The sequence below is a fragment of the Thamnophis sirtalis genome, unplaced genomic scaffold (genome assembly GCF_051295495.1).
Source record: "Thamnophis sirtalis isolate CommonGarterSnake01/CBP01778 unplaced genomic scaffold, rThaSir2_p1.2 scaffold_4, whole genome shotgun sequence".
Lineage (NCBI taxonomy): Eukaryota > Metazoa > Chordata > Lepidosauria > Squamata > Natricidae > Thamnophis > Thamnophis sirtalis.
The window spans coordinates 126,199,599-126,220,438 of NW_028261384.1; the positions used below are offsets into that span (position 1 = coordinate 126,199,599).

General features: G+C 44.9%; 1 protein-coding gene and 1 non-coding gene across 2 annotated transcripts; one reads left to right on the top strand and one right to left on the bottom strand.

Annotated features, from left to right (window-relative positions):
- Nucleotides 1-848: 848 nt before the first annotated feature.
- On the bottom strand, nt 849-19,592 carry NUTM1 (NUT midline carcinoma family member 1). The gene is made up of 6 exons (XM_087712025.1): nt 19,102-19,592; nt 16,219-16,347; nt 15,946-16,085; nt 10,179-10,468; nt 6,879-6,995; nt 849-3,743 (listed from the first exon to the last, which is right to left on the bottom strand). Exons 1-6 carry the CDS (start codon nt 19,590-19,592, stop codon nt 1,485-1,487), a joined length of 3,426 nt encoding a protein of 1,141 aa, XP_087568151.1. The 3' UTR covers nt 849-1,484.
- Nucleotides 5,773-5,942, top strand: LOC148046421 (Nuclear RNase P). The gene has a single exon (XR_015696539.1).
- Nucleotides 19,593-20,840: the final 1,248 nt, after the last annotated feature.

Genomic DNA, 20,840 nt, shown 5'->3' on the forward strand with positions numbered 1-20,840 from the left:
TCCTGACCTGCTTAATGGTGGTCCGCCAGCAGAATAGGCAGCAGATTCAGACAGTGAGGAGGTTGGGAAGGGACACGGACCAGTCCTGGAGTCTGGGGAAGGCTCTGATGAGGGCTCTGTGTCAGAGGCAGAGATGGGGCCAGAGCCATATGCCAGTTATCAGCTGCCTTCAGAGCCAGACATCAGTGAGGCAGATGAACAGCTGGAGCCTGTTCCCTGTGTGCACATGCGCAGTTGCCAGATGAAGGGAACAGCTAAAGAACAGGGGTCGACTTAGGAGTAAGGCCTCAGTTGGATGATGAATGCCTCCTCCCAGAGGAAATAAAAGAGGAGCAAAAGGGGAGTGGAGTTTACAGGAGACAATTAGTTTGCTTAATTGGTTTGGGACTCTCCGAGGCTCCTTGCCAGGTTTTGCAGATATCGGCCTGTCAGTTCTCTAAGCCAGATAAGGTCTGTGACTGTAAATACTCCCTTTAAAAACTTTGCTGAATGAGAATGAGCAGAATTCACAGTAAATTAATAAAAGGGTTTTTTGTTGGGACAAGGAGTTTGTTCATGCTCTTAGGAGGCCTAGGTCAGAAAAGATCGAAATATAGCTGTGGTGGAAAACAAGAAGACAAGAGTTTGGGATTATTGGAAAATACCTTATTTACTTTTTCTTGAAATGTTCCCATATTATTCAAGGACTATTTTTTCTTTTTTTTTAAATTGCCCAAACCAACACAAATGTTCCATTCCTGGAAGCCATAAAGCTGCTCTCATTCATCTAGCTGTCCTCCATGTGGGTATAACCACCTTATCCATTGTCCCCGGCCACTCCTCCCCTTACCCCCAGCCACTGCGCTTAGAAACGCTGAGTTTTGGAAAGGCTGCTGTGCTAAAAATACTAAGCAGACCCTCATTCTTTCTCAAATTATAAAATCCCCTTTCCTGCCCCATAAATTTGAAAGCAACAAAACGTGGTTTTCTCTTTAACAGTTGTTATTTCTCCCTTTTTTACCCTCTTTGTGTTTCTAATAGTTTATGAAATCAGCATTGTTGCATTCTCCAACTTGCCAGGAATCATTCTCTCCTTTTTGTTTGAGCCTTTCTTCCATCCACCGTTCACCCATGTTCAGTACGAGATGGATGTAGGAAGACCAAACCATTTATTTATTTTTTTACTCTCTGAAATTAGCAGAAATTAGACGGCTTCTGACTCCTTCCTGCAGAGACAGCCGAAGGATTTAAAATTGTTTTTAATTGGCTAAGAAGCAGGAACAACGGGTGGATGGGTGGGAGGGAGAGATATCCTTCTTCAAAAGAAGCACTTTTTAGAAAAATGCAAAAACCAACCAATCTTCCTGGCCCTATTTTGAACAATGATGGGATTCTGGAATCTTGGGTTGAATGAAGGTGACACCTATCAGTGCAGGGTTTTAAAAAAATAAACAGGGACTTTTCTGGGATGGCTGATGACAACACACTTAGGGAAAAAGGACGAGTTACTGGTTGCGAAGACGCTTGCTCCTTCGAGTCCCTGTGATGTTGCTCTTCCTCTTGTGATGACGATGGACCGATGCGCTAACATCCAAGCTGGTGTTCGTGAGAGGGTTGGCATTCTGGGATAATTGACCCTTGGCGCAATGCCTTGGTTTAACTTGCTTTGCAAGATCCATGGGTGAAAAGCTCAGTGTGTCCCCTTGTTCCATGGTGAGAAGCAACTGGTCGCTGTGAGGAGAGAAGTTGAGCTTGGAGGCAAGTAATGAAGAGAAACTGGACAGCTCTTCATCCTCTTCCTCATCCTCTTCCTCCTCTTCGTCTTTGAGAACACCTTCCATGGTTCCTCCAGGGAGGTCTGAAAGCACCACATTCATCACAGGGACTCTCTTGACCGGATCACCTTCTACCTGATTCCAGTTACTCATTTGTTTCTCTGGAGTTACTTGCTCCCAGCAGATGTTGGATTCACTTCTTAGAATTGTAGGATTGAATTCAATGTTTCCATGACTGCTGTTGCCTTGGAGGGTAAGGGGTGGTGGAAGCGCACGAGTGGGTACAGGGGGATGATCTCCATGGGGACCACTGTTCTCTCCATCAGCCTCGCTCAGAGAGACACAGCTGGAAGGATCTAAAGTAGGTTTTAGGCGTTCATCGTTTTCCATCCGCAGAGGGACATTATCCTGATCAGAGAATGGTCCCCGAGACTCCTGTAGTTTCTCAGTGCCACTGTGGACAATCAATGATGGTTTCTCGTGCCTGGAAAAGGTGAAATATGGTGGGTGTTCAGAATCTCCATCTGGTAGCTGGTCCTCAAACTTCCCTCCCTCGCTAGAACCACCTAAACAAAACGGCTGCGTATTTTTTCTGCCCAGTTCAACATTTGCCCTTAAACTAGTTTCTGGATGAGTTTCCAACACACCTGGTTCGGTTAATGGTTGGCCCTCTTGTCTAACACAGCTCAACTGTTTGTGCAGGGCTAAGTTGTCGACAGGAAACCTTGGGCTTCTGGCTTGGCCTTTGTTTTTGATAGACACAGTCTTCATTTGCTTTACATTTGTGTGGGCCTTTCTCTGAGATACAGTCTTGGCCCCTTGGCTGATAAGTTTGTGACCAATTCCTGAAAGAGCTGGTGTAAGTCTGTCTTGACTTACTATACTTCGACCACAAGGGTTTACATTTTCAAACTGAACTGCAGGAACATTGCATTTCTGAAGGCCTTGGATCTGGTATTGATCTTGGCCCACCAGTCCTTGGCGACTCTCTTGTTTGCCATGTTCAAACTGAATGACTTCCTGACCGCCGACTTTTCTAGGAGTGTCCTGATAAGATCTCATTTTCCTTTCCTGAAAGTCGAGCTCCGCTTTACTTAGGGGACTTTCAACCCCCATGTCATCCTGACTCTGAGGTGGGTTTATCACCTGTTCCTTCAATTCTCTGGGTCCATCAAAACGTAACGTTAGATGCTTTTCCCACTTGCGGTTCCCTACCAACATCATATTGTCTTGTTTATTAGGTTCATCCTGATTCGAAGGAGACGCTTGTGCTGCCCATGGAGTTTTCACTTCTCCTTTTTGGTTACCATCCTGGGTGGGTTTTACCTTATTCCAAATTATCTGAATTCCATTCTTCACAGGTGCTGCGATTCCATGGCTGCCCTTCTCTGTAGCCTTAGGGGACGCTGCTTGATCCTTCTTCTTTTGTTCCTGGATGGTATCTTGCTTTGAAGGGACGAGTCTTACCATGTCTGGCCTTGCTCTGCTCTCCCTTGGTGAGGCTAAATGACTACTAAGGGTGCTGTTTCCTTTCACGCTTGGAAAAGTCCATTGGGTCTGGGTTGGGGTTTCATTACCATCATTCATAATTAGATCTTTTTCCTGGGATTCCTGCATGCCTCTTTCCTCGGGATTCTTCAAGGTGGCTAGCAAATTCCCCTCCTGAGAGTCATGACTGCAATATTCACGAAGAGATAAGCTTGCTCTGAGAGTCTTCGGGAGAAACTCCCTGTCTCCCAGTTTCTGTTGTCCATTAGAAGCCGGTGGAGAACTGACAATAGAGTTGGCCAACTCTAACTGACTGGCTCGGGTGCCCTTGTTGGCGGAAGACCTTTTTAAAGCCTGCCGCAACATGTCTTCTCCTTTGCCGTTACTACTGACCTCATCTTCTTCCTCAGATTGGGATGGGGTGGAATCAGAATGGGAAGTAGGATAGACCGAAGGATCTCTTTCCTCTTCAGATAGTGCCAGGAGTCTCTTCTCAGTTAACTGAAGATAGACAGAGACAGAGGGATTGAATCAAGATCACGTGAAGTAAGATATTTTTTTGGAGTAAAAGATGTACCTGAGTATAAGATGCACCAAGATTTTGAAGAGGCAAATTAAAAAAAAAAATTTTTTTTTTGCATTCCGCAGCCCTCCAAAAAATGGCCCATTTTTCATGAACACGGCCTGTTTTGTAAAAAAAAAAAAAAAAAAAAAGTGTGGATAGCCTCTAGGAGACTTGTAGAGTGCTTCTGTGGACTGGGGGGGCTAGGGGAGGGCCAAAAATGAGCAAAAAATGGCCTGTTTTTCGTGAAAACAGGTCCGCTTTTGTCCAAAAAAAAGGGCATGCATAGCTTTTAGGAGGCTTATAGAGTGCTCCTGGGGGCTGGGGGGGGCAGAAAATGGCCTGTTTTCACTCATTTTTGCCCTCTCCAGCCCCCAAGAGCACTCTGGAAGCCTACTAAAGGCTATGCACGGCCATTTTTGCAAAGGGGGCAGGGTTTCAGGAGGCCGAAAATGCTGTATTCAGGGTATAAGGCACACCCAGATTTTCAGCCTCTCTTTTTGAGGGGAAAAGGTGCATCTTATACTCTGAAAAATACAGTACTAGTATCGCTAGAATACACTAGTACACCTAGAATACTGCACCTAGTTTTGGTCACCACACTATAAAAAGGATGTTGAGACTCTGGAAAGAGTGCAGAGAAGAGCAGCAAGAATGATTAGGGGCCTGGAGGCAGAAACATATGAAGAACGGTTTCAATAATTAGATATGGCAAGTCTAGTGAAGAGAAGGACCAAGGGCAACATGACAGCAGTCTTCCAATATTTGAGGGGCTGCCACAGAGAGGATGGGGTCAACCTATTTTCCAAAGCACCCGAAGGCCAGATAAGGAACAATGGATGGAAACTGATCAAGGAGAGATTTAATTGAGAAATGAGGAGAAATTATCTGACAGTGAGAACAATCAGCACTTTGCCTTCAGAAGTTACGGTTGCTTCATCACTGGAGGGGCTTTGAAAAAGAGACTGGACAGCCACTTGTCAGAAATGGTACAAGGTCTCCTGCATGTGCAGGCAGTTGGACTAGAAGTTCTACAAGGTCTCTTCCAATTCTGTTGTTCTATAGACAAGGAAAGGGGCCTATATAAACAGAAGCTTCACAATATAGTCTGGGTATGGGGAAATCCTTGCCAACATTGGCCTTCATGTGTATCAACTGTACTTTAGGCCTATCAATAGGTGGAGGGCTCGGTCTTTTGAGGACTAAGCCTTGCCAATTTGATGGGGTTTCATGGCGATTGTGAAATCTTCTGCATGGCAGGAAATGCACTATGTCCCTTTGTCATTAGGTTATCACTTCTTGTTCCCAGTTGGACATGACCATTTAGATGGTGACCAATAAGAGGCATCTACATATAATTCTAATGAACTAGTGAGTTCCAGCAGGTGCTTCTGGCTTCCTCAAGATCTTGCCAACTGAATAGAGGCTTCAACTGGGAGCAGGAAAACAAGACTTACTGTATTTTTCAGAGTATAAGATGCACCTCCCCCCCCTAAAAAGAGCATGGAAAGATTGGTGCGTCTTATACACCAAATGCAGCCATTTCTGGCCTCCCGAAGCCCCACCTCCACCTCCCATTTATGTGAAAAACAGGGCATTTTTCACAAAAACTCAGGCGTTTTTGCCTTCCTTCAGCCCCCCCAGCAGCACACTGCAGGTTTCAGCGGGGCTGGGGGAAGGCAAAAATGCCTCAGTTTTTGTGAAAAATGCCCTGTTTTCTGCAAAAATGCCTCAGTTTTTGTGAAAAATGCCCTGTTTTCTGCAAAAAAAATGGGGCGTTTTTGCCTCCCCCCAGCCCTGTTGAAGCCTGCAGAGTACTCCTGGGTGCTGGGAAGGAAAAAAACTTTTTTTTCTTACTTATCTCTTTGAAATCATGGTGTGTTTTATACACCAGTGCATCTTATAGTCTGAAAAATACGGTACTTTTGATCCGCTGTCTCTCTGCCTTTGCTTCTGCCCCCCCTCCCCCCCTCCATTGAGGCTATGTGCTGGGTGTCCATCACTCTTCTGCCTCTGGGAAAGTCTGAGGGAAGGACCGTGGCTTGTTCGGGATTTGGAAGTGACTCACGGCCGGCAGCTTTGAGTACAATGGGAAGAGGTGAAGCACCGCCAGCTTCATAACCCAATTCAGACTAATCTCCCCCCAGTATTGCAGCAATGTGGTATGGCGAATCTAGAGAAAAGGAGGAGGAGCGGTGACACGATAGCACTATTCCAGTATTTGAGGGCCTGCCACTAAGAAGAGGGGTCAACTTGTTTTCCAAAGCACCGGAAGGCAAGAAAAGAAACAACAGATGGAAATTAATGAAAGAGAGAAGCAATCTCTTATTAAGGAGAAACTCCCTAACAGTGAGAACAATTAACCCATAGAACAGCTGGCCTTCAGAAGTTGTGGGTGTTTTATCACTGGAGGTTTTAAAGAAGAGGCTGGACAACCACTTGTCTCAAATTGCATTGGGTCACTTGCTTGAGCAGGAGGGGGCTAGACTAGAAGACCTCCAAGGTCCCTTCCAGCTCTTGTCTGAATGGTATCAGTTTGAAGAAGATTAGGGAGCCTCAATAGTTAATATAACTTCTGTACCCAATTCCACCTGAACTGATCTATAAATATGCTCAAACTCTGATATGGAAGTGATTCCCATGCAGTGGTCTTACTGGAAAAAAAATCTGGGTATCCATAACTGAGAAACTCCTCCCCAAATTAACACTTGGAGAGTCACAAGTGTCTATTGTCAATATCTGAGTGGCAGGCATGCTGCAGCTGGGTTTCACAAATTCCTTACCATTTTATTATTTTCCCCTTTAATTTTTGTAGCTGGAGAGGATGTACCTAGATGTACCTAATTACCCGACAGTCGTTTTATTATTATCACTTTAAAAATGAACAAGTCACTCTTTGAATTGAAAATGGCACTTAAGCTCCAGGAACACACAAAAAGGTCCTTGCTAGCTTCAGCCCAAGATCTAAAATTGTAGAATGGCACTCTTGCTTCCAATCCTATTCTGCATGGCCTCTCCACTGCAGGATTCCAATTTAACCACTTCAAATTTCAAATTTCATTCCCTTGTATTACCTGGCTGGGTGTCAAGCTTAACTCCTCTGCTAACTCTTCTACCAGCTCCAAGGGATCCTGGGTTTTCTCTGGAGACAGTAAGTCCACCATAAATTGTGGATGGATAACAGCTTCCACCTGGCAGAGAGAAGCAAAGAGAATGGTATGAATAGGCCAGCTGGAGGATAATCACAAAAGGCATCAAATTCTCTGGTATGAGCACAATTTGCATCCACAATAACAAGCAGCCACAAAAAGTGAGAAATCAGAAGAGATTGCAAGGTCTATAATTTAATAAATCCAGAATAATACAGGTGGTCGTCCTTGACTTATGACCACGACTGAGCTGAAAATTTCTGTTGTTAAGTGAGATTTTTGTTAAGTGGGTTTTACCCCAAAAACTCTTGCCACGGTTTTTAAGTGAATTGCTGCAGTTGATACAGTAAGTTAATAAACGGGCTATTAAGCGGATATGGTTTCCCCACTGACTTTAACAGATAGCTTTGAAAGATTAACAGAGCTGGAAAGGACCTTGCAGGCCATTGAGTCCAACCCCCTTCCCCAAGCAGGAGACCCTACATCTGCCTCTACATAGGATTGAACTCACAACCTCCTCATTGTGAGGCGAAAGCTCCATCTCTAGGCCCCAAGAGTCTACGTCCAAGACTTTGCTTGTTAGAAGGTTGCAAAAGGGGATCTCGTGATATCAGACCACAGCGATGGTCATAAATATGAGGCACTTGCCAAGCATCTGAATTTCGATCATAGGACCATGGGGATCCTGCAGAGGTCATAACTCTAGGAAAAATGGTCGTAAACAGTGCTGTTGTCGCTTTGAACGCTCCCTAAGCAAACTGTTGTTAAGTCGAGGACTACCTGTAATTGAAACTGCTATAGACAATCAGGAGTGAGAGGAACATAATGAATAGGAAGATATAAAAGTAAAATAAGAAGTGACCAGTACATAGCCTGCAGACAGATGTGGGTCTTCAAATCACATTTTTTAGGTCCCTGTAATTCCTCAAGAGAGGGATGCGGTGGCATAGTGGCTAAGATGCTGAGCTTGTCAATCAGAAAGGTCGGTAGTTCGAATCCCTAGCACCACGTAATGGAGTGAGCTCCCGTTACTTGTCCCAGTTTCTGCCAACCTAGCAGTTCCAAAGCACATAAAAAATGCAAGTAGAAAAATAGGAGCCACCTTTGGTGGGAAGGTAACAGCTTTCCATGCGCCTTCGGCATTTAGTCATGTCGCCCACATGACCACGGAGATGTCTTCGGACAGCGCTGTCTCTTCAGCTTTGAAACAGAGATGAGCACTGCCCCCTAGAATCAGGAACGACTAGCACATATGTGCCAGGGGAACTTTTACCTTTAATTCGTCAAGATCATGATACTGGAAAATTCAACAAGTCACTGAACTTGGTGGATTTTGAGATCAAATTGGTACGTGAAGCTCCTTGGCTAGGCTTCACATGCATATTTCCAATTAAATGAGAATACTTGTAGCATAGGGTTGAAAGCAGCTCCTTGGTGTTCTCTGAGCTTGGTTTTTTTCTTGCAGACTTTTCATTACCCTTTCATTTCATGCAGACTCGCATGGAAAAGCAAAATGGATTGATAAAGGGAAGATCACATTTGGAATGGCATCACTCAAGAGATGGATAGCTGCAAAAACTGGACAAAAATTAAGACATGTTTGGGAGAGATGATACAACAACATATTGAGCTGAAGCCAGAAACATTTCTGCTAGGAATTCTACCTAAAATTTATAATAAAGAAATAATAAATAAAGATAATGTATATTTAATCATTCATGTACTAACTGCAGCTAGAATTGTATTTGCTCAACATTGGAAAAATGTAGAGATCTCTATTGATGAGAAGGTGATAAGGAAAATATTAGAATGTGCAGAAACAAACAGATTAACATCAATTAAAGAGAAAGAGCACACTAAATATTATATTATTTGAGAAGTATTTTACCAATGGTTGGAGAAAAAAAAGGAGTTTGGAAATGAAGAAAAGTAAAAATAAGTAGACAATACACAAATAAAGATGTAAAATGGTTAGTTTGTGTATGATAATTATGTTTAATGTTGATATATTATTACTAGAAGATAGTAAGAAAAACAATGGAGAGTTCTACAATGTTTAAATGCCTAATATATTATAATACTAAACTTAGGGAAATAATGTTAATATGAATGTGAAAGATGTGGCAAAAGGGGACCAATGTTGCCCAGAGATGTTTGTACCCAGAATACACTGCCTAAGGAAAGATGGAATGTTTATTTTTGTAACTGAAAAATAATAAAACTCTTAAAGAGAAAGAGATGGATAGCTGCTTGCAATAAGATACAGACTCTTGTGACACAGATAGCAAAAAGATAGCAAAAACAGTTTGGTTAAGCAAGAGAACTGGTATGCTGATGTGGGCCCAATGGTTTATTCCAGAGGTGTCAAACTCAAGGCCTGCGGGCTGGATCCAGCCTGCAGTGTGCTTAGATCTGGTCCATGGGGCCACTCTAGGAACAGTGGAGGACTGGTCTGTGGTGCGTCTGCCAGCAAAAACGGAGCCTGGGCGGGCTGCATGCGGCCCTTCCAAGCTCCATTTTCCCTGGAAGAGGGCTGGAGGAGAGTCCCTCCTAGCCCAGCTTGGGCCATCAGAAGTACCTCTGACACAAGTGACGTCAAGCTGGCCACGCCCCCCCTCCCCCCCCCCCAGCCACCTGAGGTCAAACACAACCCTGATGCAGCCCTCCATGAAATCAACTTTGGCACCCCTGGTCTATTCCTTTCCACTCTTTATCTTCTGCCTCTTACATGTCAACCATTCTTGGAGGAAGGAAAGAATACACCCTGTGTATCCCGCTAAATCCCCATTTTAAAAGATTGCAGGGAATTCTCAAGGGAAGAGAAGCTGCAAAATGTTGCAGAATAATGTACTAGGTAAAGGTAAAGGTTCCCTTTGTACATATGCGCTGGCCGTTCCCAATTCTAAGCCAAAGAGCCAGCACTGTCCAAAGATGTCTCCGTGACTAAACGGCAAAGCTGCACAGAACACTGTTATCTTCCCACTAAAGGGGGTTCCTATTTTTCTACTTGTATTTTTACGTGCTTTCGAACTGCTAGGTTGGCAGAAGCTAGGCCAAATAAGGGGAGCTCACTCCGTTACGCGGTGCCAGGGATTCGAACCGCCAAACCGCTGACCTTTCTGATCGACAAGCTCAGCATCTTAGCCACTCAGCCACTGATATACTATAGAAGAATAATGTACTACAGAAGAACAAATCCCCCTGCCATTGGACATTCTCTGTTACCTTACAAACAAATTCTTCATCGTCACACAACTGATCAATATACTGAAGCAGGCCAGGGTCTGGGAACACTCCTTCCTCCTGATCCTGGGTGTCTCGGCCCATCCCTTGTTCTTTCTTCTCGGCTTCTTCTTCCTCCCAGCTGGGGTTTAGGCCTTCCATGATCTCTGCGTACTGGTGCACAGCCTCAGCAGGGATCTCCCTGGGTGCTCCCGGGTTGGAAGTACTGGGCGGGCGCCTCTGGCGTCGTCGAGGCTGGCGGCTCTTGGAAGCTGACTTCTTTGGGATGTACACTTTTTTTGGAAAAAGAGGGATTGGGGAGTCAGTGCTGGAGAACATCCCATATGCATACTTTTGCCAGTCCCCTGGAGTAGAATGATATGGTCTACTCAGTCCTACAGTTGACCAACCAAGGGTCTAGGTAGGACAACTCGCCATGGCCAAGTTGCCATGGCCAACTCATTGGATAACTTGGATGGGACAATTTAATACTGCATTAATCGTTTCATTCAGTTACTTTTATTATTGGTGACCACATTTTCATTGCAATTATTATAGATCTTGTTACAACAGAGTCGAGGTGGCGCAGTGGTTAGAATGCGGTATTGCAGGCTACTTCTGCTGCCTGCTGGCTGCCTGCAGTTTATCAGTTTGAGTCTCACCAGCTCAAGGCTGATGCCGCTTTCCATCCTTCCAAGGTGGGTAAAATGAGGACCCAGATTGTTGGGGGCAAAATGCTGACTCTGTAAACCGCCTAGAGAGGGCTATAAAGCACTGTGAAGCTGTATATAAGTCTAAGTGCTGTTGCTATTTCTGGATTGACTTTGTTTTATCATTATTGGCCAATGTTTAGTCAAAATTAATTTAACTTTTTGTATCTGTGAATTGGTCATGGCAAGTTCGCTGTGGCAAGTTGTCCCATTCTGGACCAATGATTTCTGGCGGATGGCCCAGGGAGCAACTAAATGTTAGCTGAGGAAAATATAGAAGACTTTTCCGCAGTTTTCAAGGCTACTGTTTGAAATGTTCTTTTCTTTTATTTGGATCGGCCAATGGAAAGAATCACTGAGGCTTCTCCAATTGGATAAGGCCAGGAACTTATCCAATTGGTTTCTGCCCAGATAAATCCTAAATCGGTTTTTAACTTGTCTGTAGCACCTGAATATGGCGGGAATCCCCAATCCTCACTGAGAATTCTGGGAGTTGCAGTCCCAGTATATCCAGAAAACATCGGGTTGGAGAACACTAGGCAAAGAGAGGCCTGAGTTTGTATTAATGATTGTAGGCTTGTAGCTTAAACTCATATCTGAGCAATCATAAGCAGGTTTGGGAAGCCGAGACACACAGTAGCAAGTATTCTAACAACTCGAGTCCCTACCTAGTGCTTTGCCATAACTCAGGTCGATAGAGGCAACTATGCAAAATTCCCACATGCACACACAATAAATGACTTTTGGTGTAATACGTGCTAGCTGCTGCTATACTTCAGCAATAGCATTTGTTAAATCTCTGGAATTCCTGTGATATATGCAGTGCTGCAGCTCAGAGGTCATTTTACCTTCCTTGTATGGTATGAAAAGAGACGTGAGTTGGAAAGGAGGCTGTTGAGCACACTTTATATCCCAAACATATCTCTTAAGAGAAACCATTTTCCTGCCAGGATTGCTAAGCGGAGCAGTATAAACACATATCCAAGAAAGCATAGAGACTAAGGCCTGGTTCACATTTGGAAGAGCCGAGGTGGCGCAGTGGTTAGGGTGCAGTACTGCAGGCCACTTTAGCTGACTGTGATCTGTAGCTCAGCGGTTCAAATCTCACCGGCTCAAGGTCAACTCAGCCTTCCATCCTTCCGAGGTGGGTGAAATGAGGACCCGGACGGTGGGGGCAAGTTGCTGACTCAATTTGCTAAAAAAAAATTTGTAAACCGCTTAGAGAGGGCTGAAAGCCCTATGAAGCGGTATATAAGTCTAATAATAAATAAATAAATAAATAAGTAAGTAAGTAAGTAAGTAAGTAAGTAAGTAAGTAAGTAAGTAAGTAAGTAAGTAAGTAAATAAATAAATAAATAAATAAATAAATAAATAAAGCCACACCTAGAGTACTGCATCCAGTTTTGGTCATACCAAAGAAAAGACTCTAAAAAAAAAGTGCAGAGAAGAGCAACCAGGATGATTAGGGGACTGAAGGCTAAAACATACGAAGAACGGTTTCAAAAATTAGATAGGGCAAGCCTAGTGAAGAGAAGGACCAGAGGAGACATGATAGCAATGCTCCAATATTTGTAGGTCTGCCACAGAGAGAAGGGAATCAAGCTATTTTCCAAAGCATCTGAAGGCCAGACAGAGAATAGTGGATGGAAACTGAACAAGGAGAAATTCAACCTGGAAATAAGGGGAAATTTCCTGGCAGTGAAAACAATCAACCAATGGAACAGAAGTTGCCTTTAAAAGTTGTGGTTAGCAAAAAAAAAAATAATAATTAAAATAAATCTGCTAATGAAAAAAAAATAAAAGTTGTGGCTAGCTTCATCACTGGAAGCTTTCAGGAAGAGGTTGGACTGCCATTGGCTGGAAATGGTGTAGGGCCATGTTGGCAAAAATATGCCATGTGTGCAAGAAGTGCACGCAGAGCCTTCTCTGTGGGAACATGTGCTGTCACTATCTGCTCTTCACGTGCAGCAGAGCATTGGAAAAAAGCCAAAGAACAGGCATGTCTGCATAGGTACACACATTCTGATTTGGGCACTCGGTGCCAAAAAGGTTCACCATCATTGGTGTAGAGTCTCCTGCTTGGGCGGAGGGTTGGACTAGATGACCTACTTCACGTCCCTTCCAACTCTTAATCTATAATGATGGTTATGTCTACTTAGCCGTAATTTATGTAGTCAGCAGCACTGAAACAATGCTGCAAGTCCTCGAGGCTTCTGTATATCCACCGGACTCTTATCCTGCTTTGCAACTCAGATACAACATGACTTAAACATTCCCTGCGGGGGTGGGGGTGGGGATAATTGATGGGTGGGTCCAATAAAGCTACTATCTCACAGCTGCAAAGAGCTGGGTATTTACCAGGCACTAGCAATAACAAGATGGAAAATGCCACCACCTAGTGGTTATTTGGACAGCTACTGCTTGGTCCTAAGCCATAGTTTACGTTAGCTTTTATTAACAGCAATAGCAACAGCAGTTAGACTTATGTACCGCTTCATAGGGCTTTCAGCCCTCTCTAAGCGGTTTACAGTCAGCATATTGCCCCCAACAACAATCCGGGTCCTCATTTTACCCACCTCGGAAGGATGGAAGGCTGAGCCAACCCTGAGCCGGTGAGATTTGAACAGCCGAACTGCAGAAATTCAGTCAGCTGAAGTAGCCTGCAGTGCTGCATTTAACCACTGCGCCACCTCGGCTCGTGCAATAATAATATTTTATCATTACATGCTTTTGTTATAACCGGCAGGTTTATAATCCACAGGTACTCCTCAACTTACATCCACAATCAAGCCAAAATTTCCATTGCTAAGCAAGACACTTGTTAAATGAGTTTTGCTCCTATTTACAACCTTTCTATGAGCCACTGTGGCCCAGTGGTTAGAGTGCAGTACTGCAGGCTACTTCTGCTGACTGTCGGCTGCCTGAAATTTGGCAGTTCAAATCTCACCAGGCTCAATGTTGATTCAGCCTTCCATCCTTCCAAGGTGGGTAAAATGAGAACCCAGATTGTTGGGGGCAATAGGTTGACTCTGTAAACCGCTTAAGGTAAAGGTAAAGATTCCCCTCGCACATATGTGCTAGTCATTCCTGACTCTGGGGGGCGGTGCTCAACTTTGCTTCAAAGCTGAAGAGCCAGTGCTGTCCGAAGACGTCTCCGTGGTCATGTGGCCAGCATGACTAAATGCTGAAGGTGCATGGAAGGCTGTTACCTTCCCACCAAAGGTGGTTCCTATTTTTCTAATTGCATTTTTTACATGCTTTGGAACTGCTATGTTGGCAGAAGCTGTGACAGGAGCTCACTCCATTACACGGTGCTAAGGATTCGAACCACTGAACTGCCGACCTCTCTGATCAACAAGCTCAGCGTCTTAATCCCTGTTATAAACTGCTTAGAGGGGACTATAAAAGCACTGTGAAGTGGTATATAAGTCTAAGTGCTATTGCTTTCTTGCCATAGTCTCTTGCAGTTGTTAAGTTAGTAACATGGTTGTTAAGTGAACCCGGTTTTCCTGTTGACTTTGCTTGTCAGAAGGCTGCAAAAGGTGATCACGTGACCTCGGGATATTGCAACCGTCATAAATACACGCCAGTTGCCGATCATCTGAATTTTGATCACATGATCACGAGGATGCTGCAACAATCCTAAGTGTGAAAAATGTATGCCAGTTTCTGCCGGTGCTGTGGTAACTTCAAAAGGGTCCCTAAATGAATGGCTGTAAGTCAAGGACTATCTGTAGTTTGCCCATAAAATCGTGTTTTGCCAATGACATTGCTTGGTTCACACATGCAACAGGTAGTCCTCCATTTACAACCGTTTTGGAGCCTGCCCATTTGGGTTGTGAGTCAGGATGTTTGTAAAGCAGGTCACTATGTGACCGGAAAGGGACGTGGTGGCTAAGACACTGAGCTTGTCGATCAGAAAGGTCGGCAGTTCGGTGGTTCGAATCCCTAGTGCCATGTAATGGAGTGAGCTCCCATTACTTGTCCCAGCTTCTGCCAACCTACCAGTTCAAAAGCATATAAAAATGCAAGTAGAAAAATAGGGACCACTTTTGGTGGGAAGGTAACAGCATTCCGTGCACTTTCGGCGTTTATTCATGTCAGCCACATGACCACGGAGACGTCTTCAGACAGCGCTGGCACTTCGGTTTTGAAACGGAGATGAGCACCGCCCCCTAGAGTCGGGAACGACTAGCACGTATGTGTGAGGGGAACCTTTACCTTCATGTGACCAGATCTGTTTTTACTACCTTTTTTGTGGCAGTTGTTACGTGAGTACAATGGTTGTAAAGCGAACCCATTGTTTGTTATGAGGTGTTTTTGCCAGAAGTTGGAAGTCAACACAGGTTTTCGGCATAAAATGTTGAAAATTTTTAACATAACCGCAGGATGTGACAAACAGCCAAAAATATGATCTGAAAACAAGCATGAAACTATGGCAAATCTAGGAAGCATACTAAAAAGCAGAGACATCACCCTGCCAACAAAAGTGCATATAGTCAAGGCTATGGTTTTCTCAGTTGCAATGGATGGCTGTGAAAGTTGGACCATAAGGAAGGCTGAGTGCCAAAGAATGGGGGCCTTTGAACTCTGGTGCTGGAGAAGACTCCTGTTAGTCCCTTGGACTGCAAGGCGATCAAATCAGTCCGTCCTATAGGAGATCAACCCTGACTGCTCTTTAGAAGGCCAGATCCTGAAGAGGAAACTCAAACACTTTGGCCACTGAATGAGAAGGAAGGACTGACTGGAGAAGAGCCTAATGCTGGGAATGATTGAGGGCAAAAGAAGAAGGGGACGACGGAGAATGAGGTGGAATCACTGAAGCAGTTGGGGTGAGCTTAAATGGACTCCAGAGCATGGTACAGGGCAGGAAGGCATTGTCCATGGGGTTGTGATGAGTTGGACATGACTTCGCAACTAACAACAACACCGCAAACAGGGCCCTAATTTTCTCATCATTCCTGTTGTTGACTTACTTCGGATAATTCTACGAGTGGCTTTCCTGGGGTGAACAAACCATTTTCTCAAAGATCAGGGGATTGGGGAGGGGTAGGCAGTACCTTGCTGTTGTCCAGATTCGGGGATGGGGGACAATGGCGGCTTGGTGGGTTTGGGGACTGGGTTTTGGAACTGGGAACAAGTGGCCAAGAGTTTCATCTTTTGGATTTGCTGTTCTTCTTCGGCTTCAAACTCCATGAACCTAGGGAAGGATGGAGATGGAAAAGATTGAGTAAGGGGTCAACCGTCTTAAACCCACACCAGATACACATAGCGTAAACTGAAGGGCCCCCGGGGGGAAAATACTAAAAGGGAGACTTGGAGCCAATTCTCACTTTTCTGCCATTTCATAGAAGATCATGCGTTCAAAATTGCTGCTGTGCTCCCATTCCTGCACAGCACGAGGGACCCCATCCTCTAAGGTCATGTTGGGACGAAGGCGGGCCAGTGAACGGAGGACGGGGCTGTAGGGCAGGATGGCAATATTGTGTATCAACAAGATTTCCCAGTTCCAAACAGTCCTCTTCAATGTAATGAGGTACCATCGCCCATTGTAGCATCTCCCACTACAAGACTCATGAGTTCCCCTCCCACCCATCCGTCCTTCCCCAAGCCTTCATCTTCCAGAGCCCCCTCAAAGTACCTTCTCAGCTTCTTGGCCTCTCCAACAGTGTCTCTCAGTGGTTACAGCGCTGTGATAGAAGTGTAATTGATATAAGTGTACAAAACAAGAAGAGAGTAGCAAGGGGTGAAGGAACCAACATTTCGAGACGCACTTAAAAAAAATGATAACAAAAAGACGAGGGGGAAGTTAGCAATAGATTGTATGAAGACCGAGGAAAAGCAGAAGAAAGCATTGCAGCTTATAAGAGTGGGTTTCCTTTGGGCCAGAATTTTTAGAAACTTGCTTTGGGGATTGGGGTGGGTGCTGATTTTAATTTTGATTCTGCTTTGTTTCTTGACAAAGCAGAATCAAACATTTGACACAAGCACACTTAGAAATGTAGCTGCAGACTGAATTTAAGCAGCCTAGTTTAGAATAGTGACGAGACTAGAAATTCAGGTTTAAATATCCACTCTGCCACAAAAACATATTGACTCTGGCTTAGGTGTTGGCTGTGTTAAACCACAAACTATACAACCACGTATTTGCTTCTCCGGGCTATAGGATTGGTTTATGGTGCAAATACTGGATGAATCCTGAAATTTGTATTCATGGAACAATCACCTATGATTATCCAATTAACTGTAAGTAAATTTCTTCATCCTGGGATGAAGAAAGCAACATCTTAGACCAAGATACCTTACAGAATTGTTGGGAAGATAAATCTGAAGGGAAGATTACTACTTATGCCACTTGGATGCTGAAGAAGAAAGGTGGAATATAAATTAATCAAAGAAACCAACAGCTTCGGGTTGCCCATCCTTAGACGCATAGATCTGAAATTTTAGATGGAGGTAAAGTTGGAATCTCTGTAAAAACTGACTGTCTAACTGGGCTTACCTTAACTCCTGGATTGCAGGTTTCACAAAGAGAAATTTGAGGTGTGGAGCAAACCAGTTTTTCGTTGGCTACCAAAGCCCCATTGCTTTGGGCCAAGTCATTTCCCTCCCTCAAGTCTATTATTCTAACAGGTTGAACTGAGCACCTTTTGAAAAATAGGATTCTTTCACTCTCTCTAAAATAGGATTCTCACTGGCAGTTTGTCCCAGTGAAGGATAATTTAATTGTCATAGTCTAGGTTCATATATTGCTCGATACTGTGGTTTATCCATCGGCTGGATTATTGCAATGCGCTCTACATGGGGCTACCCTTGAAAAGCGTTCGGAGACTACAGCTAGTCCAGAATGCAGCCGCGCGAGCGATATTGGGTGTACACGCACGTTACACCTGTCCTCCGCGAGCTGCACTGGCTACCAATTGGTCTCCGGTCGCAATTCAAGGTGTTGGTTCTTACCTTTAAGGGCCAGTGTATCTGTGAGACCGCCTACTGCCACATACTTCCCAACAGCCAGTAAGATCCCACAGATTGGGCCTCCTTCAGACGCCGTCAGCCAGTCAGTGTCGGCTGGCAGGCCCCCAGAGGAGAGCCTTCTCTGTGGTGCTCCGACCCTTTGGAATCAACTACCCCCAGAGGTCCGGACCTTACCCACTCTCATGGCCTTCAGGAAAGCTGTTAAAACCTGGCTATTCCAGCAGGCCTGGGGCAGTTGACCTTATTGTCAAGGTCCAGCCCCGATTAGAATGAATGCATGTTGTGAATTTTAAACTATCCTTCTCTTGCTTTCCTTTCCTTTCCTTTCTTTTTCCTTTTTTGTAAGCCGCCCAGAGTCCTTCGGGATTGGGCGGCATATAAATTCAATAAATTCGATTCAATTCAATTCAATTCAATAAACCATGAAATCTAATATGTAGCTAGGTTTACCCGACACACCTAACCAAAATCTAATACATTCCCTTAGGGTAGTGATGTCAGTACCAAAAGCGCACACAACATAGCCCGTGTGTGCCCACAACTATAAAGCAGTATTGGCTAAACTTTTTGTCGTTGCATGCCAAAAACGCATGCCCATACCTGTAATGCAATGTGCTTGCGACCCCCTGTGCCCCACCTCACATATGGACTCCCGACCCTCGCACCTGCGCACGTAACCCCCCACCCTCCCCCACCCCCTGCACATGGACCCCACATTCTCTTGACCATGTTTGGCTTCCAGGTTGGTGCAGGAGACCTTCCAGGCGTAAAACGGAGTGGTGTGTGTGTGTGTGTGTGTGTGTGTGTGTGTGTATGTGCATGCGTGCACGTCCTACCTCTTCACCCCATTTTGCACCTGGAAGTCCTACTGCACCAACATGGAAGCCAAATCAAGGCACAGGGGCACTGTGTGAGCTCCCAAAATACAATATGAGTGCCTCCCCATGCATATACCATGCCCCCATGCATGCACACACACACCCGCACAAGTGCGGCAGAGACCTGGGGATCAGCTGGCCAGCAGGTGGCATGTATGCATGCACAGTGGACCTGGGCTGGGTGGGGGGAAGCTGGCGTGCCCGCAGAGAGGACTCTGTGTGCCACCTGTGACACGCATGCCATAGGTTTGCCATCACCATCTTAGGGTTTGGTATATTGGCTGACCCCTGTCTGTATCTCCCTATCATCCCAAGTCAACATCTGATTTCCAACCTATGGATCTGGCCCACCAGGATCCTCACATGAAAAAACAAGCAAGAGCTTCTGCATCAGGTGTGGCTGGGAAATGGCGTCTTGCCAAAGCCTTGTAGCGTTGCCAACGCCGGTAATTCTCATAAACTCCCTTGGAGGTACAAGCAAAAGAGGTGTCGCTGGAAGGCGACCCTTGAGCAGATGGGACAGCCTCAGGTGCTCTGTTTTTCCGACCACCTGGCTCCTCACCGGCTTTCGTCAACAACACAGTGCGGATGCCTGCACCACCAGGTCCATCCCGGCGCTGGGTGGCCCAACCCAATGGCATCCCTGTCAGGAAGAACGTCTGAGTTCGGGGCAGTTCCTCACTACCTCCCATAAGAGGTCCTTCACGTTTCAGTTTGATGATCAGCTTGCTTCCTGGGGTGTCGGCTGAGGTCACCAGTAAAGCAGCCCCAGGAAAAGCTGGTAGGAGCAGTGAAGGAACATTTGGAGGGCAGGACGAGAGGCCAGGGCCCTGAGTATGATTCTGGGAAGTCATGATCCTATAGGAGAAAGAATCTTAAAAACAAATTGAGCTGGCCAAGGAAACTGGCAGCCCTTTGCTCTCGGTGAGGTCCTGCTGTAATAACATTAGTGGAAGTGGATTGGATGCTGGGTCTTCTGGGAAATTCATGAGGCCACATCTGGTTTCCAAGAAGATCGTTCATTGTTGACTTGACTCTAAGTGCAAAGGTTGAATAACGGTTCCAGAACTTGGATGTCTTGGTGGTTCTAATAAGGGGGAGGAAGTTTAAAGTTCTACCTGCAGATCTGACCTGAATTTTCATACAGCACGTCTGTATTTATCATTGCCATTATGCGACCGTAATGGAAAATACGTTGAGATGACATGGTTCCTTCAGCCAGAAGGAATGTTCTACTCCCGCTCAACTGTACTTCCTGAGAGCCTTTGCTCTCGGAACTTGTACCTCTTCGTCTGTAAACAGGAATAGTTTACAATAAAGGATTGGGTTCCATGATTAAAATCCATGCCCAATGTTGCCCTGTGGGCAACACAACTCTTAGCAAGGTAAAGAAGCAAGTTTTAGAAATTACTTTTGGTTCAGTTGATAATCCTTTCTCTAGCTGAGACCTTTTAAAATAATAAAAATAATAATAATACAGGAGCCCTATAAAGTTACATACCTTTCCCTAAATGTGACCCAAGTCCAGCTTACCAAAACTGAAACAGGAAAAAGGGGTGAGTGTAGTTTTTGTTTGTGAGGCGCAGTTTAATACATGATGTCTTTTCTGACATCGGGCAGTGAATTGTAAGCACGTTATCTCCTGGCTTGAGGGCAGCCTAGACTGACACTTACAATGTAAACCAGTTTGAAACTGTTTTAACTGTCACACGGCCTCTATTAACAGAACTTTGAAAAATGTAGTTTGGAGAAAGTACCAACAAAACCTTCCTCCCAGAGGGTTTGCTCCCAGGTCACAGAGTGGAACTGGGGTGCTGGCTTTGAGTGACACCTCAGAGAAAACTGACTTCTATATTTCATGGGTGTCTTCCAGCTTTATTCTACAACCAGGTTGTGTTCAAGGCAGGGATTTGAGTTGGAGAGTGATCTACGTTTATTTCATCTGACTGGAAATGGGATACTCTTCTCCTCTACTTGTTCAAACAACGGGCTGTCACAAATTAGATGCTTTCTTCCAAATGCTATTTTCAAAAACAGTGAAAGGTTTGGACAAAGCTATCTTCTGTAAAAAGTGGTCAGTGTTAAAATACAGCTGTTACTTC